Genomic DNA, 27969 nt, shown 5'->3' on the forward strand with positions numbered 1-27969 from the left:
AGGCGGATAGTCTAGCACGCAGTGCTCGAAATCAATCGTCTTTCGTCGTTCACATGGATGCAGATCACCCAGTTTGGTTCACAGAGTCAGTATGAGTCTGTATTTTGATGACAAAAAAAAAAAAAAAAAAAAGATGTAAAGTTACAAAAATATACTCAATATACTCATCCTTTCAGAATAATCTATGTTTTAGAAAACAAAAAATTGTTTCTAAAAGATCTATGTTTTACTTTTTCAATGTATGTGATAATGGCAAATTGTAAATTTCAAATACATTAATTGTATTTACTGAACTTTAGTTGGTTAAAAATCATAGAAAATAGTTAAACACGGAAAACAATGAATTTATTGTCAAAATTTTATGAATTTTTTTAATAAGTGTGAAAACTATAAAATATACATTATTTTAAAACGTAGGGAGTATAAAACAATAGAATTACAATTAAATGCAAAATTAAAATTAGAAAACATTTTAATAAGTAATTCACTAATATAAACAATAATATTTATATTTTCTTGGTGTAAAACGATAATATGAATCCAAATAACCAAGAAAAACAGCATAGAAAGGTTTTTTATTATTTATTTGATTAATTGAAACTCATTGTATCAATTGGGTACGTTAAGTACCACAAGACGGTTTCAAGACAATAGCAACTTGCCATGAATTGGCGAAAATGATCAGAAGCGTTTTGAAGGCAACGGGGTGGAAGAAAGGAAGTGAGAGAACAAGGTGAGAGACTGTGCCGGAGCAAAGACCGGAACCTGATGACCAGCTCCTCTAACAGTAGCAAAAGTTAGTCCTCCGGCGTAAGTCTCAACCCATCCAGCCACTTGACTCTCGTGGAACCACGACCTCCACGGTAACTCCACCTTAGATCCCATCTTCTTTATGCTATAACGTGTAGATGTCACTGGAACTCTCCCATCAGTATCGCCACTACATTAACCAATACTTGAACCCATTAAAACTAATTTATAATAAGTGGAGTGACTAAAGGTCTAGAAAAGCATAGACATGTATATACCTATAGATCCAGATGCGGAGGCCACCCTTCAAAAGCTTCTGGATGATGGGAAGCACGGTGGATGGAGCCTCACCCCATCTCCTTATGACCCCGCTGAATAATAACGCACATGTATATATATAAACTTTGTTCATTAGGATCAAAATGTAAGCTGGTTGGTTCATCTTTACTACAATGTTATACTAAGGCCGGATCTGAATTTAGGGTGTAAGCATTTTTTATCCGAATATAAAAAAAAATATTGAGAGTTCTGAGACCTATATATAATAGCTTTTTAAAAAATTTAGGTATCAAAACGAATTTTTTATCCGTTGTATCTAGAACCGGCTTGCTAACACAAGAACTTTAAATATTTAAAGTTACAAACTATCATTGGGTCTATAGCCATTGGTAGTAGGACTAACCTGCAAGGAGTGTATGGATAAGGAAGGTTTGTAACGTTTGCATGGAGAGCAACCTGCACATCTTTCCGGTTAAAATAGTTTTCGGTATAGGCTTCTGTGCATGGATCGTACCCGGAAGCAGGAAACTTATCCCACATGTCCTGCCCACAAAAAAAAAAAAAGATCAAAGAAACATTACATGACAACAAACTAATATGTCGTCCCTAAATTCTAATAGCCATTTTTTTCTTTAAATATTTATTTTTATTAGTCTATTAAATAACCAATTTGTGCAGTACAAAGTATGCTTACGTGATAAGTAAAGAGACTAGGAGACACGACGAGTTTAGGTCTTCTTTGAGAAGAAGAAGATGACGAATCAGAGGAGAGGCAAACGGGAGTATAGATGCTGTATATATCGATGTCGTTGTAAGCTTCCATGAAAGCTTTGATGTTTTCGTAGCATTGTATGGTCGTGTTGCTCGTTTGCTCTTCATCAAGACCGCACGTGCTGTGAAGGTTACTATGGAGCTCGTCAGATACTATAGCGTGGCTCCATGCGTAGTCCACGAGTCCTGCCATGTCTGTCTCCTCGTTGATCGCCGCGTTCCCGATCTGCAAAAGCAGTTACGCGAATACCTCTTACGTTTACTTCTACCGCAAGAAACATTGTTTCACTGTGTCACAAGAAACGTTTATTAGCACATAGTGTATACCATGAAACCCTTGAGATTGATGCGAGAGTCTATTGGAACCTTCTTGTTCCTGTCGTAAATGACCTCTGCAAGCTGAGGAACATAGTGACCTAAGAAAAGAAGATCAAAAGCATATGATTCGATGTTGTTTAAATATTGATTTGGGTATAATTCATAAACGAACCAAAAAAACAAAACTAAATATAAAACTGGTTTGGTTAAGAACTTACCGGCGTAACTCTCTCCGGTGAGGTAAAAATCACTGGACCGGAACTCGGGAAATTTCGTGAACCAGTTGATCAAGAAATCAAGTGAGTCCTCTGCAGTTACGTGATCCCCAAGCTTTCCAAGATCCACTGAGTTATTGGTATACGAGAATCCAACCCCTACCGGTGCTTCCAAGAACAACATATTGGCCTCTACAAAAAAAAAAAAAAATTACGTGTAACCACAAGTAATATTTATATACAAATCTTGTTATTATGCTACAAATGGTGGTTTAATTAGTTGAACCTTTGTTCCAAGAGAAGTCATTGAAGGTAAGGTTGCCACCGTTGGTGCGAACAAGGAAAGGGCCTAGTTCTTGTGCAGCTCCATAAGCTACCGATGAGCAACCCGGTCCTGCATATTCAATATCCGTATGGACAGTATGGTTTAGTTTTGTAAATCCTCTAAATTCTTAGTTACGGTACAGATTAAACTGATGAATATACAAGTGTTTAACCATCATGTAAGTCAAAAAACTTGTATCTTAGTTTATAAAACATAATTTTCATATATAATCTGATATTATTAATTTTCTTATAAATTGTACTTATCAGATTACTAAAGGTAATATCCCGTTTAGTTGACTTTTCTTTTTGATGTCTCTCACCCGTTTACTTGACTAATTACACAATTCTTTGTTGATACGTATATGTCTTAATAATGTCCACATTAACTATTAGACAGAGACGTCTTTTGTCTACTTCTATATGTATTTGAATATTCAACATCTTATCCCGTACCAGCACTACGAGACTGATGTTTCTCGTACCACTAAAAATCCTAATATTGGAATGTGAACCATGTGCGAATAAGGACAAACAGTATACATAATTATTGAACAGACTATCTAGAATTTTGAAAGCAAAGAAGGTGAAGACAAATCTGAAAGTTTTAACGGCTAGAAACAAGAATTGGACATTGAATGTTTGAGAAAGAAAGAAAAGGACATGAATGAAGTCCAAGCAACTATCAGAGAGCCGGGACCATACACATACTGATTTTTTCACACAATGATAGTCCAAGCAACTATCAGAGAGCCGAGAGCCGGGACCAAGAAAAGGACATGAATATGAAAAAACAGTGTAAACATACTGATTTTTTCACACTGTTGTTTACTTGTTTTCTATGCTATGTTCCATAGGTTTTGCTTCTAAATAATTCGGAACATCAACTGATACAAAATTCGGTTCACTTAACTAAGTCAAGGTTTCTCACTTGAAAAAGTTAATTATGAACTCTGTTATCACTAAATATTATATTTTTTTAAAGATGTATAAAAGGTCTGAATTTACGTATTGCATTTTTGCAAGAAAAGCTATAACAGATGAAAGTGACGGATAATAAAAAGACACGACAGCAAATAGTGGAAAACAAATGGTGGAAACCATAGCATCTTTTGGGTCATGATATGTAATTTTAGTATGTGCTCGGTTTGACCGAAGCGCTCACTTATAAATTCATGTGGTAGTTGCAACATGCCCATAAATCATTTTTATTCTAAATCAGTCGCCATGGTAACAATATATACATGTATACTATAGTTTTCAATTTTACACATTAATAAAAGGTATAATATAGTCATAAAGAGGCAAGACACTACTGATCCACCGTTTGTTATATAAAGATTACAGTATGCAATTAATATTTCTCTCATTCCCAACGATCACATCTGTTGTTACTTCTAAATTAAGCATCTCAGTAGGAAACAAAATGGTTGAAACCATTATTATCGAGCCATACACGGCATCTAACTTAGATTAAGTAGGAACGACTATTTACTATCTCTTGCAATATATTTACTCAAGGAACAAAAAGGAACCGTTAAGAAAGTATCACAAGGCAGGTCGCTCGTCGTTGTCAACAAAAACGAGAGTAGGAAAGACAGATGGAGCTTGGTAGGTAATGTGTAGAACTTAATATTTTCTCAGAACAAGCTACATAACATTTAAGTAAACTTGAAATATAATAAAGTTTTAGTCAAAAACCAAAACCGTAAATAAGAGCCGAAAACAATTTGAACGAGTTTAGTAAAATGATAATTTCTTATTTTTTAATATTTGTTTGTTAGTTTTTTTTTTGTGTAATCATTTTTAAATAATTTGTTTGTTAGTTTCTTCTTACATTCTATACGTATGAGAGTTTTGAAGGACTTTTGTGATATATATATATACATTTCAATCTGAGTTTATTATTTTTCTAGATACACATGAAAATTTAAACGAATTTCATGTGATGTATATACGGTTAAGATTCAAGCATATTAGTAAAAACGCTCAAAACAGTGAAATTTTCAAAGAAAAATCATTTGAAGTTTGTATTATTATAGTTTAACAAGAGTAAAAAAGCTTGTACTATTAGTAAAACGCTCGACAACAGTGAAATTGCCAATTAAAAATCATCAGAAGATTGTATTATTATAGTTTAAAAAAAGAGTCAAAAGAAAAAACAAAAGAGTAAAAAAGCTTGTACTATTGCTTCTTCATTTATGTAAACGAGGGAGAGAGAGAGAGAGAAAAATAACTGACCTCCGTTGAGCCAAAGGACGAGAGGACGACCAGAAGAGTTGTGTTGGGCTTCGAAGAACCAATAGAAAAGTGACTTTTGCTTCTGTCGAGGCCCTAGATCGACATAACCGGCGTAATGTCGGAAGTTAACCGGTGGTTGACCGGGCAAACCAGTCACAAGGTCTTCCTCCTTCCTTCCCGACGAGACCGTTACCTTCTTCTCCGGTTTCCTACTGCAGGCTATCGCCGGCAACATGAGAACGAGGAGTAGCCATAGTGCGTTCTTCTTCATCGCCAATACTTCTTTCTCCTCGAAATGAGTAGATGAGAAAAGAACGCCCCCACTTCTTTATATGTATAGCTTTTTTATTTTTCTTATTGGACCAAAAGAGACATGCACAGTTCTTTTCCTTTTTACCTTAAAGTCTTTTATTTTCATGATAGGAGTATTCTTTTTATTGTTTGTTATTATGAGTTTTTTTTTTTGAAAAATTGTTATTATGAGTTCACGTGAAAATATTACAACAAACAAAAAGAGCGAATGATATATAATTTTTATTTGCATAAGACAAAATTACTGTTTATGAACTTTTTGGTGAATGACAAATGAGATTTCCTAAACTAAAATATGTGACCATATTCAATTAAAATATGTATCTACTATCTATGAAAGATAATGAAGTATTTTAAACTAATTAATATTTAGCAGATCTTCTAATTATCAGAGTCAGTCACGGCGCACTATCACATGAAAGTTACTTGTCTGAAAAATACATTGACAAGACCATAAATCAGATGAGAAGCTTCATATGGCATGATAAGAAAGACATGACTCACATCTGTCGACGGTACTCTATCATATATCCTATTGATTAGCCTCAATGGGCCGTCCACGATTACATTTTCCCAATTTTATTGTTACAAATGCTACTTTTGAAAAATCAATGGAAACGATGGCACAAAAAAAGCCAAGACCCTGAAAATCCCCCAAAATCAACGAATCAGGCGTCAAAAACAAACATTAAAGAGAGACGTTCAAAGCGTTTTCTATGTTTTGTTCCATTGATCTCACATTCATATATACATTGGACTCTAGGAAAAGTATTACATTATTCTCACCACACAGCTATCATGATAATCGCAAAACAAGCCAAAAAAAAAAAAAGACACACTGAGATCTTGACTTTCCCATAGAAACATGCAATGACGTGATCATTTGTGGTGCCGATTAGAAACGAGAAGAAGGCAATGGGAGGGAAGCGAGAAAGTGTGAGAATAAGGTGAGGGATTGCGCCGGAGCAAAGAGCGGAACCTGATGACCAGCGCCTCTCACGGTGACAAAAGTTAGTCCTCCTGCGTAAGTCTCAACCCATCCAGCCACTTCACTCTTGTGGAACCATGACCTCCACGGTGACTCCACCTTAAGTCTCATCTTCCTTAAGCTATAACGCGTAGATGTTACTGGAAGTCTCCCATCCGTATCTCCGCTATAACCAAAAGAACCAGTCCTATTAAAACTAATTACCAATAATTTATTGTAACTAGCTATATTTCTTTCTATATAACTTATAAAATGTTTTTATAACGTAATACCTATAGATCCAAATGCGGAGGCCACCCTTCAAGAGCTTTTGGATGATGGGAATCACGGTGGTCGGAGCTTCAGTCCATTTTATCACCGAACTAATTAAACCATGCACAAGGCGCACACATACTTAAAAACCAACCTCAAACATACTAACACTAACATAAAAAATATAAAAACAATTACTAACATTTTTTTTTTGAATTGAAAAATTACTAACATATTAATTTTGTAGTATGTAAGTAATTACTTATTACCAATTGATTGTAAGATCAAAATTGTGTATGATATATGAACTTGTAACACTGACCTGCAAGCTGTGTACGGGTAAGGTAAGTTTGTGACGTTTGCGTGAAGTGCGACCTGCACATCTTTCCTATTGAAATATTTCTCGGCATAGTGTGGTGTGCACGGGTCGTACGCGTAAGGTAACCTACCCCAGATATTCTGACCATTCAAAACCATTATAATTTCATCAATGATTGATAGAAACTAATAAAATCAAATTATAAGAAGGTCAATGTTACGTACTTGTGAAGTGAGGAGATTATGATCAGACATAACACGCGTATGGTTTTTAGAAGATGGCGAGGAGGAGAAGCAAACGGGAGTGTAGATGCTGTATATATTGATCGCAGCGTAAGCTGTAAACGCTGTGAAACTTTTGTTGCATTGTGCCGTTAGTTTATCTCCAAAACGGCACGAGTCGTGAATGAGTTTATGAACCTCGTCCGATATCAAGGCGTGGCTCCACGCGTAGTCAACTATTCCTGCAGCGTCGGTCGCTTCATTGATCACTGGGTTTCCAATCTGCAGCGATCAACAACCAAAGTCCATTTACGGTTTGGTTTTCTTTGAAGTTCATTTCATTCTATGTTTACTTGTATATCAAGAAACGTTGTTTTCTTGTCACGAAACCGTTGTCCGTATACATGAGGCCTTACCATGATTCCCTTGAGATTGATGCGAGAATCTCTTGTAACCTTCTTGTTCCTGTCGTGAATGACCTCCGCAAGCTGAGGAACATAGTGACCTAAGAAAAAAAAATCGCTATGTAGTCGTGTATATTATTTTCTGTTTATTTATATAAAGAGAGATCTTTTATAAAATAAAAAACTCTCCTTGAAAATCCTTCAAAACCAAACTAAATTTCAGACTTTTGATTCTTTTAAACAAGTGTTTTATTTGTATATTATAAATGAGTATTTTACCTGCATAACTCTCTCCGGTGATGTAAAACTCGTTTGAACGAAACTCGGGGAATTTCTTGAACCAGTTGATCAAAAACACAAGAGAATCCTCTGCAGTAACTTGATCTCCTAGGTTTTGAAGATCAGTTGAGTTATTGCTGTACGAAAACCCAACGCCTACCGGTGCTTCCAAGAACAAGATATTGGCCTCTGCACAAACATTGATTTATTAAAATGTATACATACATGTATTCATTATCTTCAAATGGTAATTTCATTATGGTAATGTTCGTTGTACCTTTGTTCCAAGAGAATTCATTGAAGGTGAGGTTGCCACCTTTGGTATGGACCAGAAACGGGCCTAGTTCTTGCGCAGCACCAGTGGCGATCGCTGAGCAACCAGGTCCTGTGCAAACATCTCAAAAAGTACCAATCAACAATTTAAATCGTTAAAATATATGAAGAACCTTATATTTTGTTAAAATATTATTGTTTCTATAACTTCTATAGAAAAAGGGTGTAAGATGATTCAAATTTTTGAGTCTTTTGTCGTCTTCTTATTTGTAAAAGATAATATAAATCAGATAGTTATTTGTTGAAAAGCGTGACTAGGGAGCTTTTGACCAAATGATGGTAGGAATTTTGAAATTTACGATAAATATAATCTATTACAAATATCAAATATGTGACGAGACACATACGTACATATGTAGAGAGGAGACTGACCTCCGTTGAGCCAGAGGACTAGAGGACGGCGAGCGGTGTTTTGCTGAGCTTCGAAGAACCAGTAGAAAAGTGACTTCTGCTTCTGTCGAGGCCCGAGATTCACGTACCCGGAGTAATGTCTGAAGTTAACCGGTGGTTGACCCGGTAAACCGGTAACCAGGTCATCCTCCTTATTACCACAGGCTATCACCGGCAACACCAGAACGCACAGCAGCCAGAGTGCGTTCTTCTCCATCGTTAAACGCTCTCGCCTCTTTGTTTACAAATCTGCTAAACATAAGAATTAATATTTGAGGCCAAACGCCTTTTTTTATAATGTGGTGATGATATGACCTTAGTCACCACGATAATTCTTTTTCATATCGACACATCACGAACGTCGCGGTTGCGATACTTACAAAATGTAATTAAGAGCTTGATTGGTTTTCCCGCTATCACCCGCAAACGCAGCTTTTGCGATTGGTAGCGGTTGACAGCGTTTCGAAACAATCATACAAACCGCTACAAATCGCTTCAAATCGCTCCAAACCGCTCCGAACCTCTTAAAATCAAAAGCTGGTTCCAGCTAGCGTTTGCGGTTGCGGGCGGTTGCGGGAGGATAATTTTTTTTTCTTTTTTAAAAAAAAATCATATAAATACAAAAATAAAAATAAAAATAAAATTTTTAAAATGGAATTATAAAAATACTAAAATATATCTATTATATTTTAATTAATATTATAAAATTTTAAAATAAAAATATTTTCTATAATTTAAAAATTTTAAAACTATAACTTTGAAAATATAATTTACATATTTATTATAATATTATGATTTTTGATATTTTTATAATTATATAAAATGTAAATATTGTTAATTTATTATTTAACTGCTGCTGTATTTGGTAGTTAACCAGTCATAAGTATCCCGCAAACGCACCAATTTCTAACCGCAGAACCAGTCGTACAAATCTCTTAAAACCGCTAGAAACCGCAACCACCCGCATCCGCAAACGCCCGCAGCCGCAACCGCAACCGCTGCGTTTGAACCAGTCAGACCAATTGGTTGGTGTTTGCTGTTGTTATTTGAACTTTCTGAATAGATCTTTCAATGATCGGCGTTTTCATACTTTTCTCCCCTTTGTCTGTCTTTTTGTCTTGTATAGATACTTTATTTTTATTTTTTAGTCCATGTTCGTTGTTACATCTTTCTCATTTACTAGTGGTATTCCGGCGCTACGCGCCGGGTTTGTATGTTTTATTTTTATTGAGTTGAAAATTATTTTTTGATATATTTGATAGTGGTTTGTGAAAATAGTGTATTATTTTGTTTTGTACTTGCTTAGGACAACCTGAATAACAGCATGAGTGGTTTTTATAAATTAATGAATAAGTGGTTTCATAGATTAATATTTTTTGCCACTAAAAAGAAGACATGTGAAGAAGTAACCTCAGAAACGTCTTTTTTTTTAAGAATCGTTTTTTTTCTCTTCTATTTTCCTTTAGGCTTTCTCTTTCTTATTTCTAATTTTTTTGTTTTTTGATCTGGTTAGAAATGATGCAAGTGACTTCTGTTCTGTTGCACTTGCTCATACCCGGTTATCTTGAGTGCTTTTGGTTAAAATCGTTGATTGATGGTTCCATGATATTACCAACGTTGTCTGCTCCTCGACGATTGATCTGCACATGCAATAATATTTCTTTGGATTTGTTTATGGAGTTTTTTATTGATTTATAATGAATGATTTGAAATCCATTTTTGAAGATATATAATGGTTATGTGGAAGAAGCATAGTGATATTGAGTTGGTATTATACACCCGTGAATACTTATGCTAAAAAATTTCTTATAAATAATATTTAATTTGTAAATTCTTTATTATTTGTTAAAATGGACTAATATTGGACCTAAAAACAATATTGATGTAAATTCAGCTCATTATGGTAGAATATTTAGTTGTTAAACATTTTAAAATTGTTCGAAAAAATTTCATTTATACTTTGAGAGTAATAGATGTTTTAAATATATATAAATTTAATTTTGTTAAATTAAAAGTTTAAGCTGAAATATTGTTCAAGACAACAATTTATAATAAAATGATAGACTTTTTTTAATGAAAATATATGATAGGCTTTTACAATTAATCAACATAATAACCTAATTTCATTAAATTGATGACATATTCATAATTTCATACATGTCGGTTTGTTTTATAATTTTATCTATATCTCTATTAAAATTTAGAATAGTGTTCATTATTTTAATGCGTGGAAACACATGCTTTGTTCACATTGATCAAATAATTTAAAAGTATATAATACAATTTAATTGAACTGGGAGGAGACAAAGCTAACACCAATATATATCTAATACATCGGAGCCAAAGTCAATGACATGATTACTCAAAATGGTTACATGGCGATTAGATTCTTTTCGAGTCAAACCGAAACAAAATCTCCTCTCATTTTATTATCTCTTTTGAGGACAGAGGAGGAGAAACAAAGAAAATGAAAAACAAAGAGTGAGCATCATTAGCTGAAAGGTTCAATGAATTAGAAGTAGAGCTAGAGCATAGAGGGAGATGTAAACTGTTGGAATGGAGAGAAGCTTATCCTTCATTGATCAATCAATTATACTGAGAACCGCCTCAGCAGAAGAGGAAGTTTGTCTGAAAATCTTGCAGTTACGTTCTCTCCATATATTATACATGATGAGTTGCAGTAGCAGCTTGAAGATGTTTGCACTGTCCGGTGTTAAGTCATGCAGTCCACCGAGTCCAAGAAGTCTGATGGGCCAATGTCTAGCTGGTTCCCCGTGAATATGTTCCACAATCCAACTGCGAAAGCGTAGTGGAAGAAGAGATGTCCATGAGACTCTGTACCATTCGTACATAGAACACAGCTTGCAAGGACAGTCAAACCCCAAGACAACAGCCTATTTCTAGAAGGGAGTCTAGATGACATAGCAATCCAAGTAACAAAAGAACATCCTGGAATTTCTTGCTTGAACCAAACCGTAGTATGGCAAGAAACAACAGGTGCAGGTTGTCTAAGCCGTTCCTATGTCACTTTGGAGGAGATCAATCTATTTAAAAAAATTCAAGCAGGACCTCACCACAAATACACATCATCGCATAAGAATTTTATGGATGTTGTGTAGAAGAAATACCAACCATTGGAGTTTCTGCATTAAGAAAACGTACGGGAGGAAAGTAATAATTTCCAAGACGTGTTGCTACTGAAAAAGTTGCATTCCACTGTATGCGAAGTTGTTGATCCCGCAGGACCCAAGAGATCCCCAATATGCCCTAACTCAGTCAAGTAATCGTACCAGAAGGAAGCTGTTCGACCATTACCGATTCCGCACCTAAAGAACACGTGTAGTGACTGTTTTAGCTGCAACATTCCTCCAAATCCTGCATTTATTTGATATATAAGCTTTGTTACAACTAACATAACCAAAACAAATGAAAAAGACAGCTTTGGACATTGTTAAACATATATATGTTTTAAAAAACTGAATGAAAGATACTGACCTTGGAGAAATCGAGAGATGAATTCTTTCTTTTCTTTCTCCACCATTTCCAGTTCAAGTCTCATGAGTCATGACTTTCACAAACTGTATATTTGAGCCCAACTCCCTTTAATCCAGGTGGACATTTGCAGCCTTTTGAATGATCATACTGAACAGCAGCAACAACTACAGAAATAAAATAAAAGGTAAGAATCAATCATTTTTTTTTTTGAAAAAGAGGTAAGAATTAATCATTGTAAGTCAGATATATAGAAAGAGAGGGAATGTTTAAACAGAGGAGGGGAAGTTAGTTAGTTTTGAGATATGCCATATTACACAGCAAGCCGAATATGTTCTTCCCATTTGAGTATGTTTCCAGAATCCTCCATTGTTTATACATGTGAAAAAATATCATTACGGTAATTATAACATACTTTTGAGCATTATTTTTTACCTTCACCCAAAACTTGACACCTTGAACAACAGGACATTGACATACTCTTCCTCTGAAAGTGGCCTGCAATAAAGAGACTCCTTTTTACTGTAACATATACGTAGATATATATATAACATAACTCTAACAAAACAATAAAAATTATTTTAAGATCTTACACACCCTGCAAGCTGTAATGTTGATAGTCTTATCCTCCCAACACCCTCCATTGTTTTGCAAACACTCGTTGGTTTCTATGTCTGCCTGCGCAATCACAGAACCATACGTTAAAATTAGTGTTTATCAAATAGAGATATGTATAGGAAGGATAGAGAGGACCTTTGTTTAAGCATATGTGTGGCTCAGTCGTCTCGCTAAACCCTGAGCAAAGGTCCTTAAGCACCACCGATCTCTCCAACAGAACATCCTTGCTTCTCTCACCTCTGGGTTGTTTGTTGTTTATCATAATAGTTGGTAATATTGTCACATCTCCTCGCGAGCCTTTCCCAACCTTAAACAAAATTAGCAATCAATAGTTAGAAGCCTTACATTTGTGGAAAAAAAGGGAGAAAAAGATAGAGAGCTCACTTGTGCTTCTTGTTCACCTCTGAACACGTGATTCTCAGTATTTGAAAAAGAAGCAAGCCTGCCGCAAATCCTGATCGATCATGTCTCTCCCGTTGTATCAGGAGCACAGTACCTTCCTCCGTTGATGCACTGTGATTTGCATTGCCTGCTTGCCAAAAACGATTCCTTTCACATTTATTGGCCAGAAAGAGAAGTTGAACGACAGAGGATGCTAAGAGTTGAGAAAAGACTTCATTGTCTTTGCAGTAAGAGATGAGCGAAAACGGAAACGTCAGATTGAAGAGGCGTGACTATGGAACCCTAATCTTAATCACAAAAAAGCAGTATAACCGAACATACCAAAATGATTGAACCGAGATGGAGATTCGAAAAGCATGATTTTGTCATCGTGATCGGAGGTAACAGGGGATTTTCCATTCGGTTTGATCGCCATAGAGTAAGGAGAGAAGTTTGAGATTTGGTTTCCACTCAAAAGAGATGAACAGTTTATAAAGGAGCAGGAAAAAAGCAAACCGAAACGAACTCATAAAGGATCAATTGATGGATGGAGATGTCGTGGGGTATTGATTGTAGAGATGTGGATCGAAAATTCTGTTACGATGAAGAACAAAGGGTGAAGACGAAGAGATGCAGGCGCGGAGCATCGAGGTTTCCGCCTCGGGTGGTTTTTTTTTTTTAATAAACTGAGACCAAGCCCAATAAACCAAACGAAGCCCAGAAACCCAAAGCATTTGATTTTGTGTTTGGTTTTGTCCGCGACCCAGAAACCCAATAAAAAAAAATCGATGTCCTACGTGGATTAATCAAATGTTATGATTGGGTGAATATAATTGCCTACGTGGATAGGCTTAAAACACACTATTTGTTCCTTTTAGTATAGAGTAGATTCACTTCTCGTTTAAATTTCTTGAAAGATTTCACATTGAATCTCGCAGCAATTTGTGTTACTACTATTTCAAATATCAACAATCTTTTGAGCCCAAAAGTATTAAGAGACCCACACACGTTTTAAACCCAAAATGGGATGAAATGGGTCTCCAAATATGTACAGGTGAATAATGAATGATACAAAAAGCAAAATCTCCACATATTTTATTGGATAACATTGGATGGGTCATCGAGAAAAAGCTAAATGAAGAAGTCCGAGGGAGAAGTTAGAAACGTGGACACTACGATACTTATTTTTCTTCTTTTGAACTTTACTTTGGTTTTATTAATATTATCTTTGTGTTTCATTAAATTAATCCATTTTATCAAGATGAATCTTTCGTCCTAATCTATCTACAGTCTTGAATAATGTGGTTCGTTATTGTATACACGGTTTTGTTCATACGTCTGAATTCATGATGTAATTGGACACGTCTGCTTTCTCACTGTTTTTGAATATTCCAATCTATACCGCCTTACGGCCTTAATTAGGACATGTGATTGACCGTATAATGCATTTTCCAACAAAAAATCTAGTTTAACATTTATAATCTTATCTTGTAAAAATATCTTTTACTGTCAGCTATTTTCATTAAGCTACATCGATCTGTCAGAATAATATTAGTTCTTTCTACTGGGAGAGTGGGGGTATATAATCTTAAGTTTAGAATACAAATATCAAAAGTGGGAACAAATTCTCTATTTCTTGCTTAATCATGTTTCTCGTTGGATAAAGACATTACTAGTATTTCCCCTTTTGGTTCAATAATATGTTCTTAATTTATTTTCTTTTAAACGTAACTATAATTAATTTTTGCTTGTATTTTTCACTTTTAATTTATCTGTTTCCTCTGAAAAATAATCCATAACAATTTTCTTTTGTGATATTTGTACACCCCACTTTACTTTTTTTTTTTAAATGAAATGTTAAATTTATTCAAGAAAAAAACTCCTTTTGCACAATATAATGTATGTTAAGCCAAAAGTTACACTAATATACACTTCAATTCACTTTACGATAATAAATATCCATCCAAATTTTGGTAGTAATAAAGTACGTTACCGTGATTCGAAACTGTGTCAATACTAATAACATTATTTTAATCAAAATAAAAAAAAAGGATAAAACCCAACCGCTCCGAGCGATATTTCAAAGTCTTCGCACGAATGCACAGTTTCTCTTTCATTCAATTCGACTTCAATGGCGAAAACCGATAAGAGATCCCGAGAAAGAAACGGGCCTTCTTCGTATTTTCTAGGATGTTTTGGATTTTCCCGTAAAATATACTCCGACAAGGGGATGGTTGAGACGGACAAGGGTGGTGAGATGAATACGAAGATGAAGAAGAAGAATAAGAAGCCAAGTCGGTGGCTTCTATGTTCTAAGTTTCGCTCGAAGAACAGAGAGATCAAACCGGCGCCCATCGAGGAAACGGAGAAACAGACTTTGAGTGTGGAACATGAAACTGATAAGAAGAAACTTGTCCCGCTGATAAGTCGTACGGCTGATGATAAGACCGCCTTGAATCATGAAACAAGAGAGGTATCTTTCATAGAATCTCAAAAGACTTCTTCACGTTTTGTTTTTTTTTTTGGTCGTAAATCATTTTCAGACAATTAAACTTCTTTGATGTCTAGTTTGATTTTTGTACCTATGATTTTTGAAACGTAAAAACATTTGGGAATCTTCTGATGCGACACAAAATCGTTTTATGATTTGAATCCAAATTTTTTATTTTTTTTTAAGTTTATTCTTGTTATTCAGACAAAACCGAAGGACTTACAAGTCGTAACTACCGACCGATCAAAACCCACTGAGCCTTCCTCCAGAAGAGACACGTGTCCTGAACGTATATCCAACTCAACCCGTTACGGGAAACTCGACATGAAACCGTCTCGGGAGAAAAACGGGCCACGGGTCGAAAAGTTTGACCCGGTGATTGGTATTTCAGTCATTGTATTGACGCTGGTGATTATGCTAGTTTGGGGTCGGCTCTGTGCGATTCTATGTACATCCGCTTGGTGTTACTTTCTGCCTCGTCTTAGAGACGCAGCCGCGTTAGCAAAACGCAAACGCAGCGGTAGCGACGGTTCTTCGTGTGTGCCTGATTTGAATTCAGAGTCGTATAAAAGAAAAGTCGTTATGGACGGGTTTCTTGGCCGGCAAAATCGCGTTTCATTGTCGTGACGATCTCTCTTTTTTTTTTAAATATGTTTCTATATTATAATGGGGTTGGTCAAATATTTTTTTTGTTTTCTTAAGCAAAACAGTGTATCCGTTTAATAACGATGATTGATCGATTGTGAATGGATACATTAAGTGGATAGTATATTATCCGTGGTTTTTTGGAAGTCAATATTTAGCAGCCGTGGTCGTTACTCTAGAGTGTTCGTTGTACTCACTACACAAAATAATTTTTATAAGTGTTTCTGTCACTTTTCTTCTTCTTATGTGTTATGTACTTAATGGTAATATATATATAGGAAACCCGATCAGAAAGTACAAGAGTTTGATGTTGATGGGCGTCTTGCTTCATGTTGCTTCTTTCCTTTGTGTAATTTATCGATCTTGCCTAGGACCGTATAATCCCTTTAGCTTAGCTTGCAATTTTTTCATCGCCTGTTAACGTTGATAACAGGCGATGTCATAAAAAAAAGTTAATAGCTCCATGGAGATTATTTGCAATATTTATTATATTTATTTATAAGGATTTTATTTGCAATCATTTAGTGCACAAATAACGTTGTTTGGTTTTATATTTGTTATTGGGTTGCTGGTGCCCGCGTTTTCCCGTTCTTTGGGCAGATGTGAATTTTGTGACAGTGACATAGCCAGCCAGACAGTATAAATATTTAATACATCGTGTGACCAAAGTCTCAGATATATATCACCGTTGATCTTTGCTGACTTTTCTGGTTCGTTTGCCTCAAATAATTCTCTAGATCTTGATCATGTTTGCAACAATAATCAGTTTAAGAACATCATATATCCTCACCAGCTTAGGGGGGATAACTGGACAAGCTACAAAGGCTCCGTCAGAGACGGTCATGGCCCAAAACAGATGAACCATCTCGTTTCGACTGCCATTATAGGAGATATTTAACCGATATAGAGATTTGTCTTCAGTCTACTAGCAAATATATATTTTATAAAAAGTTAACCAAATCATACTTTGAATGCAAATTATTTTTGACATATTCAAAGCCGGTTCTTCCAACATCATATATCCTCACCGCACCGGCTTAGGGGGACAACTGAACAAACTATAGACACTCCATCAAAAACGGTCATGGCCCAAAGCAGATGAACAATCTAATTTCGGCTACTATTATAGCATATATATGTAACTGATAGAGAAATTTGTCTTCAGTCTACTGGTCAAATATATATTTTATAAGAAGTTAATCAAATCATACTTTGAACGCAAATTATTTTTGACATATTCAAAGCCGACAGCTTCATATATAGTATTTCTCATGTTCTATAATATATAAAAGTTTTGATCTTATATATGTATTTTATACTTAAAACCAAAATGTTAGATAAATAGGATAATTTCATTTTTATATTTAAATTTTGTTTTCATTGTAAAATTTATAAAAAATTATATTCATAACAAATTCTAAACAAACATTTAGCCACTGTAAAAAAAAAAAAGAGAAATGTAGTAAAAGAAAGAGAAAAAGACTAGGATAGCACCAAACTAAGTTTATGTTCCCAAAGTAGCACTCAAGGTTCAAAGTCACAAAAATAGGTTTCATTAAAGAGGTAAATATACACTTATACCCCTTGGGTTAATTAATCCAAACCTTAGGGTTTAGAGTTAAGGAGTGGGTTTTGGAATTAGGGTTTAAAATTTTATAAAAAATAAATACTAAAATAAAAAATAAAAATTTTAAAAACAGTTTCAAAAAGTATTTTTAAATTATAAAAAGAAAATTTGAAAAAAAAAATTAAAAAAAAAAATTTCGAAAAAAAAAATTATAAAAATTTCGAATCTGAAAACATATAATCTGAAACTATAAAAAAAAAATCTTTTTTTCATTTTTTTATTTTTATTTTATTTATTTTTATTTATTTTAGTTTGTTTATTTAATTTTAAACCAAGGGTATTAGGGATATTTTACCCTTTAATGAATGTCATTTTTGTGACTTTCTCCTTCTAGTGCTATTTTTGAGACATAAACTTCAAAAGGTGCTATTATTGACAATTGCCCTAAAAGAAACTAAAATAAAGACTATAGAATTACGGGAAAAAAAGAATGCATAAGCTACTAGTCAGCGTCTCCTGCATATCTTCCCCTCTTTCTTCCAAGCACAACCCTAGAAACTCGAGTCATGAGGGGTCTGATCTCCGGCGCGAAGAGGCTATGGACAACACCACCGCCGACGGCGATAACCACCGCCATAGCGAGAAGAAGCTACAGCGTAATTCCAATGGTTATCGAGACTTCATCGCGTGGCGAGAGAGCTTACGACATCTTCTCGCGCCTGCTCAAGGAGCGCATAATCTGCATCAACGGCCCCATAAACGACGACACGTCACACGTCGTCGTGGCTCAGCTTCTCTACCTCGAGTCCGAGAATCCTTCGAAGCCGATTCATATGTACCTCAATTCACCAGGCGGACACGTCACCGCCGGTACGCTTATCCGATTTACGGTTACGATCTCTCTCTGTAGTGTTGCGAATCTCCACGGATTCGATTGCTTTGTTCTTCAGCTTGATCTATAATCTGTTGCTTGGGATATTATTGGATCTGAAATTGAGAATCTACTCGTGCTTTTGTAGAGGATGATAGTGATTAGTACTAAACTTAGTTGATTAATTCACCAGGCGGACACGTCACCGCCGGTACGCTTATCCGGTTTACGGTTACGATCTATCTGTAATGTTGCGAGTGTTCATGGATTCGATTGCTTTGGATCTATAGTCTGTTGCTTGGGATATTATTGGATCTGAAATTGAGAATCTACTCGTGCTTTTGTAGAAGATGATAGTGATTAGTATCAAACTTAAGAAGTTTCTGGAATATTCGATCATCTGTGTAAAAAGTTGTTGATGAATCTTCTTCTTAGTGATGAAATGTTGATCCGTTATGGTTATCTTGCAACAGGTCTTGCGATTTACGATACTATGCAGTACATTCGATCTCCGATAAGCACGATTTGTTTAGGCCAAGCTGCGTCCATGGCTTCTCTGCTCTTGGCAGCAGGTGCCAAGGGACAGAGACGGGCACTTCCAAACGCGAGCGTCATGATTCATCAACCTTCAGGAGGATATAGTGGACAAGCTAAGGATATGACTATCCACACGAAGCAGATTGTTCGTGTTTGGGATGCTTTGAACCAGCTCTATGTGAAACACACGGGGCAATCTATTGATGTGATTGAGAAGAACATGGATAGGGATCATTTCATGACTCCTGAGGAGGCTAAAGCGTTTGGTATAATCGACGAAGTGATTGATGAGAGACCATTGGAGCTGGTGAAGGATGCTGTTGGAGGTGAAAGCAAAGATAAAAGTTAAGAGAATCTGGTAATCAAAGAAATAAACTTGTTTCTTCTCCTTTTTCTCTTTTGCTCTTGTTAGAGATTTATTTTCCCATTGATGATGATGGTGATGATAACCTCTGGAAAGGGGTTATTTCGCAGACCTTTTTCACTTTTCCTCATATCAATCCATTCTTAAAGACTGTTTTCGCTAGAGCTTTATGCATTCCAGTTGCAGTCTCATCAACAATAACGATGTGAAGTCGCCTAGTCCCCTATAAACTGTCTGCTGCTCACAACTCTAGTAGTAGTACATACTCTCTTTTGTTTACTTGATCACCTTTTGATACCTCTAGACTCAGAAAAATGAAGTTTTTCTCTTTATCTATTGATGTTTTTTTGTGAAAAGGGGCAGGCATTAACAAAAGTTAGTAAAAGGCAATTTTGTAAATAAAAAAATTAATTATAAAAGAATAAAAAAGGAAAAATAGTGATATCGTTCTCGTTTCTGTGAAGAGGGGGAGGGAGAGGAAAAGGCGGCGACGTGAGTAAACCAGTTTCGCTTTAGCTTCTTCCTCTTCACAAAATCTCCCGACTAAAACTTTCGCTTCCTCTTTGCTCTAATTCCCTTCGATTCGACTCTTACCTCTGTCTCTCTCTCTTACTCGTTTTCGCTTCATTGCTCGAAGCCCTAGCGGTCTCCATCAGCGGATTCTACGGCGGAATCAATATCCGGTGAAGAGTCGAAGTTTCTCTGGGCTTCGGCGATTTCGTTTCGGTGTTTCTATTCTGAACTCAAAATTAGGGTTCTTATTCAGAGTCGCCGATGGCTCCTAGCCGTAGAAAAACGGGGAGCAAAGGCATCGCGAAAGGAGAGTTGAGACTGGGTGATCTCGTTCTTGCTAAAGTCAAAGGCTTTCCTGCTTGGCCTGCTAAGGTGCGTCTTCTGCTCTCTCTCTCTCTCGCCTTCATTGCATCTTTGGTCATGATCATGTTGTTTTTTTTGGGTTTTGCACATACTCTTGTCTACTCGCTTAACCTTATAGTTCCTACGTTTGTCTTTTTTCGGGGGTTAAGCTTGGTTCTACGTAATTGTGTTTTCTTTGTGTTAGTTTAGTTTTATGGCGTTTTGTTTATTGGCGGATTGAATTTCTCTAAGGTTCTTCTGGATAGCTCCAATGCTGTGTTTTCTCTTCATACACAATAATGCTGCTTTTATTGTATGCCGAAGCAAACTTTTTCTTATTTTTGTGCTGAAGTTGTGTGAAGCTCAAAGACAGTAGTATAGTCCTCTAGCTTATTGATATGTAGTATCTCTCATGGCCAGAGCGTTTGAATTGCTATTGAGCTGCGTAGGATTGTTCATTTTGACTTAACTTAACTTCTGTAAAGTAAATGTTTTGTGTTTCAGATCGACCGGCCCGAAGATTGGGATCATGTACCAGACCCAAAGAAATACTTCGTTTATTTCTTTGGAACACAGGAAATGTAAGCATGCCTCTTCTGTGTCTATTGATTGTTGATGGTTTTAGATTTTTCTTACCACCACTTAGAAAGCTATATGCATTTTTTGTCTAGTCAATTCATCACGTTACTGTAATTTGGTAGTTTCCTCCCTGATTGCAACATCACTTCTTTGTTTCTCCTTGTTGTTTGATTGTGATTTCGTTTTCTCAATATTAGTCACTCATCAAGTAATCATGGCTTAATGCAGAGCTTTTGTTGCGCCTCCTGATATTCAAGCCTTCACTAGCGAAGCAAAGAACAAACTGTTAAAAAGATGTCAAGGTAAAACGGTCAAGCACTTCGCACAAGCTGTGGAGGAGATCTCCGCTGCATTTGAGAAGTCGCAGAAACGCAAGTCAGATAACTTGGGCAGTGAGGCGCTTTTGAATGCTGTTGAGCCTAGATTGACCAAGGCTAAGGCATTGGATGAAACAGATCATAGAGACACTGGTGATGATGAGAATTCTGATAAGTTCGATTCTAGGGCGGATCCTGGTCTCCATAAAGCAGTTGAGAATAATGGTGCTGAGACAAAGCCTTGCATAGGAGAGGAAGATTCATCCCCGGGTGGTGACGGACAGGAGCCTGGCTCGGATAAAAGATCTAAAGATGAGGTTCTTAGAGCCAAGCGTCTGCCTGATAGTGGAGCTGCTACAGATAATAATCCCATTGGTCCTCACCAGAAATTAAAGGGCAGTAAAAAGGAATCTTTTGACAAGAAGGTGGTTTCGGATCTTAATATAGCTGGTTGTGAAGGCTCAAAAAAGTTGCTTAAAGAGAAACCAAGCGCCGGAGTCTCGAGTGATAAGCATGAGCATGCAGTTGGCTCTAAAAATGGGAGTTTGGGGAAGAAAAAGAGGTCTGAAAGTGAATTTGGAAAGTCTGCATCAGGAGAAGGTGAGAGTCTACGTGCTGCTAAGAGACAACGACCTGAAGATGCTAAGGATCAAAAACCATCCAAGAGCAAGCGTCTTCGTCCTGAAGGCAAAGCTGAAGGATCTGATTCTACTGGCGTTGTGTCAATTCGAAAGCGTGAGATTGTTGATAAGGAAATGGTCGGTTATACAAGGCGTCACAAACAGACAGTTGAGCACACAAAATCTTCCTCCTTTTCTGGCTCTCGTGATAGAAAGGGAGCAAATCATCCGGAACGGAAGATTAGTTCATCTTCTGCTGAATGTGTGAAGGTTTCAGCTGCTCAGCTGCCTAAGAGACGAAGGGCAGTTTATATCTATGATGAAGATGACGATGAAGAGTCAAAGACTCCGGTGCATGGAGGAGATACCAATGTTCGCAACGATACTTCAGCTTCTACTGATGGTCCTAAAAGTGCTAAGGCGTCCCATGATACTTCTATTAAAGTGAAGCGATTTGAAGGATCTGAAAAAAGTGCCGAAACAGGGAAGGTACCGCTGTGTAAACATAACAAGGAGGCTTCACTTGCACTTCCTGATAGCGTGGAGGGCCTTTCGTTCAGCTCACCTATGGGAAAATCTGTGACCGAGTTGCTCCCAGAGAATGACAAGCCAATCTTAAAATCTCCTAAGAAATCCCCCAAGCTGATTACATTCAAGAAACAGGTGAAGGGACAAAATAAAACTGCAAAAGTCTCTGGTGCAGGAATGCCAGATAGCGTGGAGGGCCTCTGTAACAGCTCGTCTATGGGAAACCCAGTCATCAATTTACCCACAAAAAATGTTAAGCAGGTCTTGAGATCTCCTAAGAAGCCCCCTCAGTTGGTTTCAACTAAGGATCAGGTGGCAGGACAACATAAAATGGGAAAAGTCTCTGGTGTGGGGATGTCAAAAAAATGCCAAGGTGATTCTTCTAAGGATGCAGTGGCTGGTTCTGATAGAGCTAGCTCTTCTCAATCTCAGGCAACAAATCAGAGAAGAAAACCAGCTTTAGGGGAAAAACCAAAAAACACTCCAAAAGTTGCAACTCGTTCGAACGATGCTGGAGTGTCAAGAGACACATCTGCTAACTTGTCCGCTGGGATGTATGTTTTCGTATTTCCCCATGTCATTGATATGTTTTTCTTTCGCTTGGAGGTTATAGTCTTTGTGTTCTTTTCGTATTGTAGGATTGGTGGCAATCAAGAAAATGGAAATACCCCATTGATCAGTTCTGGGTTGCCAGATTCTTCGTCATCTATGAAGGTTCTGATTGCAGCTGCCCAAGCTAAAAGAAAACAAGCACATACACCTACTTCACCGTCTGTGAATTTGGACAATAAGTTCTCTGGCATCGGTGAAACGCATATGAGAAATAACAGCCCTTCCATGGTTCAGAATGTTTCAACTTCTGCTGGCGACGCCATGGTGATTGTTACTCTGGGACACGAAGAAGATACGACTCCATCAAATCATGGAAACCAGTCCGCATCAAGTAACCAAGCTGGGATTGAAGAGAATGAAGAGAGAAGAGTTACCTCAGGGCATATGTCAGTTGGGGATGCTGTCACTGAGGCTGCAATTTCACGAGATGCTTTTGAGGGAATGATAGAGACCTTATCCAGAACGAAGGAAAGTATTGGACGTGCAACACGCCAAGCTATTCAGTGTGCCAAGCATGGGATTGCCAGTGAGGTAAGTTAAATTGTGGTACCTGATAATATTCAGCAACATTTTTCTTTACCTCTTTATTAAGACTGCCAGCCAGGTTTATCTATGATAAACTTAAGAATAGACTGAAAATGAAGTTTCAATTTGGAAAGATACCTTTGCTATGGTCAAATGTTTCGAGAGAACTATCTACAGCGTTTGATGTGTGATATTCAAGAGCAGCTTTTGACGTTTTTTGTTTTTCTTTTTTTAGGTTGTGGAACTTCTCATACGAAAGCTAGAAAGTGAACCTCTTTTCCGACGTAAAGTGGACTTGTTCTTTCTTGTTGATTCGATCACCCAGTGTTCCCATAGCCAAAAGGGTAAGCTTCCTCTTGAATGGATGCAGCAATTCTTTTTCAGAAGGTCGAATTTTTTAGGTGCTTAGGTATATGTATACTGTTGCTGTCTTTCTGTCTACAGCCAAAGATAATATATCTGTCTGTCTTATGTATATATAACTGATAATATTAGTGATAAATCATGATGCATGTGAAATCTTCTTTAGGTATAGCTGGCGCGTTGTATATTCCTACTGTGCAGGCAGCCTTGCCACGCCTTCTAGGTGCTGCGGCTCCGTCAGGGACTGGGGCTCGTGAAAATCGCCATCAATGTCGCAAGGTTTTTTGCTCTTTGTTCAATCGAGGGCACTCTCATGTTTTTGTTGTTCAGAGTCAATAATCTCTTACTTCTGCTAGGTGTTGAGGTTGTGGCTTGAAAGGAAGATTTTTCCGGATTCTCTCCTGCGTCGCTATATTGGTGATATTAGCACCTCTGGTGGCGATGCAACTGCAGGGTTTACCTTACGTCGTCCTTCTAGATCTGAGCGTTCTGTAGATGACCCTATAAGGGAAATGGAAGGGATGCTTGTTGATGAGTATGGGAGGTATGCAATTTTTTCCGGTTTGATATAGTTTCTGATGGGATGTCGTTAGAGACAGCTTTATTACGGTTCTGATACGTGAACTTCTTCTTTCTGCAGCTATGCGAGTTTTCAGCTGCCTGGATTTTTATCTTCTCATACTTTTGGAGAGGGTGAAGAAGATGAGGATTTTCCAACCACATCACGGGAAGTTGAAAACACACATATTGAAGAACCAGCCCATGCTTTAGGAAAGTTAAAGGCAGGTGATAGTTCGGGTGATAAAACTCCATGTGTTCTAGAGACTGTCAATGGTGTGCGTGAAATGGAAGATGCTTCTTATCAGCCAAGAGATGAAGAACCTTCGTGTGATAGTTCAGGTGATAAACCTCACTGTGTTTTAGAGGTTGGCAATGGTGTGCGTGAAATGGAAGAAGTTTCTTATCAGCCAAGAGTTGAAGAACCATCGTATGTCTGTGGGACTGGAGCAAAGGAGGACTCACCGACTGCAACCACTGCAACTGAGCCTTTTCCAGAGGGTTCTCCTCCGCTGCCTCATGAAACGCCTCCATCTCCCCCTCCCCTGCCTCCTTCCCCTCCACCCTCATCCCCGCTTCCACCTCCATCATCTCCACCGCAGCTGCCACCACCCCCACCTCTCTCTGAGCAACGTTCACCTCCACCACTAGCTCCTTTACCACCTCCCCAATCTATAGCTACACCACAATCATCCATAACTCAACCGTCCAAGCCTAGCTATCCTTCGTTACCCCTTCAACCAGGATTTGCTCCTCCATATCCAGCATTGCAACATGAATACCAGATATCTACACAGCGGTCTAGCGTTGCCACTGTAAGCACACTGGTTTCTCTCGTTTTCTGATCTAGTCATTTTGTAATTGCTCAAGCTACATTGGCTTGTACTTTTGATTTATAAACATAAAGCGTCATTACAGAACCAACTACTACGGCCGAGCAGTGCCTCTTTCGGACATAGCCCAGGGACTAGGCATCTCGCTCCAGCACAATCCAGCCATTTTTCGCTTCCAAGCCGGGTTGTTGAATTACAACCCCAACGCTCCTCCCTTCCTCATCCTTACCCGTTTCCATCTCAGTCTGTTGATGCGCCGCAACATATGAATGAGGATTCATGGCGGTTGCCTTCAAATGCACGTCGTGCAGATACTCAACATGGAGCCTGGATACGTGGAAGAAACCCACTTCCAGGCTATCTTACGGTTACAGATGGTATGTATATGCGAGAATCATCTCAAATCTTTGTATTCAGTTTGTTCATGTACATGTCGTCTACCTATGGGCATTATGCTGCATCAGTTGGTTATACTTCTCCCTTTTTGTTTGATACTGGTGATTTTTCTAACAGCAGATTTCGTTCAGCCTCCTCCAGAAATACCACCTTCAGGGTCAATGAGCTATCAACCTGCTGGTAATAATATGCATGCGGGCCCTACAATTTTAGGTGAGACGATCTATCTCGATCGATCTGAATTTAGCCGATCATAAAAGAAATTGGGATCTGTTGCGTTTCCCTGTAATGTTTAACTTCAACGTTTCAATCTGTTATTCAAGGTCATACTACTTCGCAGATGCTACCATCTCGGCCTGACGTACCTTCTGCGGCTTGTTGGAGGCCTTCTTGAAGTTAAGGTAGAGACAACCTTTCGGTTGTTCTTCTACACTTCAAATAGCAAGCTGCTAGTGTTTCATTAACATGTTTCACCTCTAATTTTCTTATTCCTGGATTGTTATCAAACAGTTTGAAATAGACTTCTCACCCTTCCATGGAAGACACTTTTTTGGCGGTATATTCACTTCCAGAGGCATCAAAACTCTTCAGGCTATTGTCAGGATACTGCTGTATATTGTAAATTTTCCTGACAAATGTTATCACCGGTTCATGTTCTTCACAGTATATGCCCTTGTTTCTAATTTGGTTAGTACTACTGTGCCAATAACTACACAGGCTTTTCTAGTTAAACGAGTTTCAACTCTTAATATACTGGGTTAAATCTGTCTGATAAGAATCATAAAACTAGTAACTGTCTTTACTTGTATTTGAGACACTATCTTGAGAAATGCTCACCCGATAAGTGTAGTGTCTGCAGTCTGCACAGAGAAGTACCTAAGTTCAAAGTAGTTTCAGTTGTGACGCAATGACAAGTTCCCAAGTATTGAGTGCAAGTCTGTTAATTTACTCTTAATATTGGTTCCCGAAATGGTGACATGTTTATTTAGTGTTTCTTGTTATTTGTGGGTAAAGTCGCTTTGAAGTTATTTGGTGAAGTCTGTACTGTTCATCCTAGACGAGATTACTATATAGATAACTGCTTTCTCCAAAAGAATAGTGAGGCGATGATGCTTTTCTGCTCATTAACTTAAGTTCCATTTCTGCTGTTCTTGACAGGTGCATAACCTAGGCTGTCCTCCCTGGAGCCGTAGCAGGAACATGAAGCATGCATGTATAAACAACCGCGACTTCATTCAGCGGGTTTTACAAGTATCCATATTGAACGCACTGCTTATCTGAAGTTTGTTGAGGACTTGAGGTATAAGTTCCTCTTTATCTTTCTCAACCAAACTTGTCTATGGCTTGTAGTTCAGTCTATAGGGTTTCCAGCTCCCATGAATTAATAATATCCTTTCAAGTCATGTTTGTGCTGGTGACACAGTGAAATTTTGTTCCAAACAACAATGCTTACTGTTTGAGAAGACCTACCTGCTGTTTTCACTTTTGTGCAAGTACGGATTGAGAACTGCGAAGAAACAGAAACATGTTTTTTTTTTTGTGCTGTGTTGGTATATCGGTTGGGGTTTGGCTTACCTGAGCGAATAAACTAACTTAACGAAGTATTGTGCATTTGTGTGGATTTTTGATATTGACTAGAGAATTTACTATATGAATGATTTAGTTCCTTGATCTATATGTTGTCTAGAATTCTTAGTTTCTTATATCTGGCTTCATGAGTTTTATGTTGACTTCAGTTTCGAGTATATTAACACTCAGCTGCATTGTCTCTAGCTAGGTTTACACTTTGGAACCCGGGATGGTGGAGTCGTGGAGATGAGACCTGGTTGGATCAAGTTTTTGCGTAATGTTGAGGTAAAGACATTGAGCTGAAAATGAAGAATGAGCGTATAAAAATAGAAGACTCGAATCTAACAGAAACGTATTGATCATATGCTTAATTGATTTCTTAGGTAACGTATTTTAAAAACGCATATCCGTACTTTTGGTTTTGATTGTTCCCCAAAAGTTGTGGGACAATGAACTAGTAACATATGAAACGGTTTAAAAGAATATTCTACAAAATAAAAATTATAAGTTCAACTCATAGAAGTTAATTCTCGACTATGTTGTTTGTTACCCGTTGTGCTATTACGTTTTATTTTACATCCACAGCCGGAATCCACTTCTGTCGCCCGTACTGCTAGTGTTCAGGTTGCTTTTCATGGTTATGGCAGAAGTGGAAGTGTTGACTGTTGAGGGAGATTAACGATGATGAAGGTGCAGCAGTGTTGACGACATTTTTGTATCATGCTTTTAAATGTTCCATTTAATTAAACACACTTGCAAATTTTTATGCTTGTTTTTAAAACTGTGGATTTATGCTTTATATTTTTAGATTGTTGATGAAATAATATATCACATCATTTTACTTAACTCGCT

General features: G+C 37.3%; 5 protein-coding genes and 1 long non-coding RNA gene across 24 annotated transcripts; 3 read left to right on the forward strand and 3 right to left on the reverse strand.

Annotated features, from left to right (window-relative positions):
• Positions 1-556: 556 nt before the first annotated feature.
• LOC106419254 (serine carboxypeptidase-like 35) lies at positions 557-5920 on the reverse strand. Its single transcript, XM_013860012.3, has 8 exons — positions 4899-5920; positions 2620-2727; positions 2337-2525; positions 2128-2216; positions 1724-2026; positions 1433-1572; positions 1029-1121; positions 557-940 (listed from the first exon to the last, which is right to left on the reverse strand). The coding sequence occupies exons 1-8, from the start codon at positions 5167-5169 to the stop codon at positions 682-684; spliced, it is 1452 nt and encodes a 483-aa protein (XP_013715466.2). The 5' UTR covers positions 5170-5920; the 3' UTR covers positions 557-681.
• Positions 5921-8772, reverse strand: LOC106419255 (serine carboxypeptidase-like 35). Its single transcript, XM_013860013.3, has 8 exons — positions 8379-8772; positions 7951-8058; positions 7674-7862; positions 7407-7495; positions 6994-7272; positions 6773-6909; positions 6471-6560; positions 5921-6364 (listed from the first exon to the last, which is right to left on the reverse strand). The coding sequence occupies exons 1-8, from the start codon at positions 8611-8613 to the stop codon at positions 6106-6108; spliced, it is 1386 nt and encodes a 461-aa protein (XP_013715467.2). The 5' UTR covers positions 8614-8772; the 3' UTR covers positions 5921-6105.
• A 1924-nt stretch (positions 8773-10696) lies between these two features.
• Positions 10697-13569, reverse strand: LOC106361017. Of its 4 annotated transcripts, none has more exons than XR_001272861.3 (8): positions 13230-13563; positions 12891-13035; positions 12642-12813; positions 12486-12566; positions 12324-12386; positions 11892-12055; positions 11529-11771; positions 10697-11192 (listed from the first exon to the last, which is right to left on the reverse strand). It is a non-coding gene; the product is annotated as an uncharacterized LOC106361017 (long non-coding RNA). The 4 variants fall into 4 exon arrangements; XR_001272859.3 differs by having other exon boundaries at positions 10697-11440; XR_007317035.1 differs by having other exon boundaries at positions 10697-11771; positions 12891-13128; positions 13230-13569.
• Positions 13570-14803: 1234 nt separating this feature from the next.
• On the forward strand, positions 14804-16252 carry LOC106419229 (uncharacterized protein At5g23160-like). The gene is made up of 2 exons (XM_013859987.3): positions 14804-15360; positions 15583-16252. The coding sequence occupies exons 1-2, from the start codon at positions 15019-15021 to the stop codon at positions 16003-16005; spliced, it is 765 nt and encodes a 254-aa protein (XP_013715441.2). The 5' UTR covers positions 14804-15018; the 3' UTR covers positions 16006-16252.
• Positions 16253-18078: 1826 nt separating this feature from the next.
• On the forward strand, positions 18079-21248 carry LOC106419329 (ATP-dependent Clp protease proteolytic subunit 2, mitochondrial-like). 2 transcript variants are annotated; one of them, XR_007317036.1, is made up of 4 exons: positions 18079-18460; positions 18935-19356; positions 20722-20798; positions 21025-21248. XR_007317036.1 is itself a non-coding variant. In XM_013860090.3 (2 exons), the coding sequence occupies exons 1-2, from the start codon at positions 18157-18159 to the stop codon at positions 19345-19347; spliced, it is 717 nt and encodes a 238-aa protein (XP_013715544.1). In that variant the 5' UTR covers positions 18079-18156; the 3' UTR covers positions 19348-19524. The 2 variants fall into 2 exon arrangements, 1 of the variants encoding a protein (XP_013715544.1); XM_013860090.3 differs by lacking the exons at positions 20722-20798; positions 21025-21248 and having other exon boundaries at positions 18935-19524.
• On the forward strand, positions 20008-27963 carry LOC106419328 (protein HUA2-LIKE 1). Of its 15 annotated transcripts, none has more exons than XM_048742489.1 (15): positions 20008-20247; positions 20722-20798; positions 21025-22815; positions 22900-23404; positions 23634-23742; positions 23928-24040; positions 24118-24305; positions 24402-25134; positions 25238-25529; positions 25666-25761; positions 25872-25949; positions 26059-26235; positions 26707-26848; positions 27322-27402; positions 27703-27963. In XM_048742489.1, exons 1-11 carry the CDS (start codon positions 20137-20139, stop codon positions 25940-25942), a joined length of 4086 nt encoding a protein of 1361 aa, XP_048598446.1. In that variant the 5' UTR covers positions 20008-20136; the 3' UTR covers positions 25943-25949; positions 26059-26235; positions 26707-26848; positions 27322-27402; positions 27703-27963. The 15 variants fall into 15 exon arrangements, with proteins under 15 accessions (XP_048598446.1, XP_048598451.1, XP_048598450.1 ...); XM_048742494.1 differs by having other exon boundaries at positions 27765-27963; XM_048742493.1 differs by having other exon boundaries at positions 27326-27402.
• The last annotated feature ends 6 nt before the right edge of the window (positions 27964-27969 follow it).

This window comes from Brassica napus, chromosome A10 (genome assembly GCF_020379485.1).
Source record: "Brassica napus cultivar Da-Ae chromosome A10, Da-Ae, whole genome shotgun sequence".
In the NCBI taxonomy this organism is placed as follows: domain Eukaryota; kingdom Viridiplantae; phylum Streptophyta; class Magnoliopsida; order Brassicales; family Brassicaceae; genus Brassica; species Brassica napus.

Excerpts from the sequence above, each read along its gene's own strand:
- LOC106419254 (XM_013860012.3), bottom strand. The coding sequence starts at position 5,169 with ATGAAGAAGAACGCACTATGGCTACTCCTCGTTCTCATGTTGCCGGCG. Across the intron at positions 1,573-1,723 it reads CTAGTCTCTTTACTTATCAC|GACATGTGGGATAAGTTTCC; the intron begins GTAAGCATACTT and ends TTTTGTGGGCAG. Across the intron at positions 941-1,028 it reads CTCCGCATCTGGATCTATAG|TGGCGATACTGATGGGAGAG; the intron begins GTATATACATGT and ends TGGTTAATGTAG.
- LOC106419255 (XM_013860013.3), bottom strand. The coding sequence starts at position 8,613 with ATGGAGAAGAACGCACTCTGGCTGCTGTGCGTTCTGGTGTTGCCGGTG. Across the intron at positions 7,273-7,406 it reads TCAATCTCAAGGGAATCATG|ATTGGAAACCCAGTGATCAA; the intron begins GTAAGGCCTCAT and ends TGATCGCTGCAG. Across the intron at positions 6,910-6,993 it reads ATAATCTCCTCACTTCACAA|AATATCTGGGGTAGGTTACC; the intron begins GTACGTAACATT and ends TTGAATGGTCAG.
- LOC106419229 (XM_013859987.3), top strand. The coding sequence starts at position 15,019 with ATGGCGAAAACCGATAAGAGATCCCGAGAAAGAAACGGGCCTTCTTCG. Across the intron at positions 15,361-15,582 it reads TGAATCATGAAACAAGAGAG|ACAAAACCGAAGGACTTACA; the intron begins GTATCTTTCATA and ends CTTGTTATTCAG.
- LOC106419329 (XM_013860090.3), top strand. The coding sequence starts at position 18,157 with ATGAGGGGTCTGATCTCCGGCGCGAAGAGGCTATGGACAACACCACCG. Across the intron at positions 18,461-18,934 it reads AGGCGGACACGTCACCGCCG|GTCTTGCGATTTACGATACT; the intron begins GTACGCTTATCC and ends ATCTTGCAACAG.
- LOC106419328 (XM_048742490.1), top strand. The coding sequence starts at position 20,137 with ATGGCTCCTAGCCGTAGAAAAACGGGGAGCAAAGGCATCGCGAAAGGA. Across the intron at positions 20,799-21,024 it reads TTCTTTGGAACACAGGAAAT|AGCTTTTGTTGCGCCTCCTG; the intron begins GTAAGCATGCCT and ends GGCTTAATGCAG. Across the intron at positions 25,135-25,237 it reads AGCGGTCTAGCGTTGCCACT|AACCAACTACTACGGCCGAG; the intron begins GTAAGCACACTG and ends GCGTCATTACAG.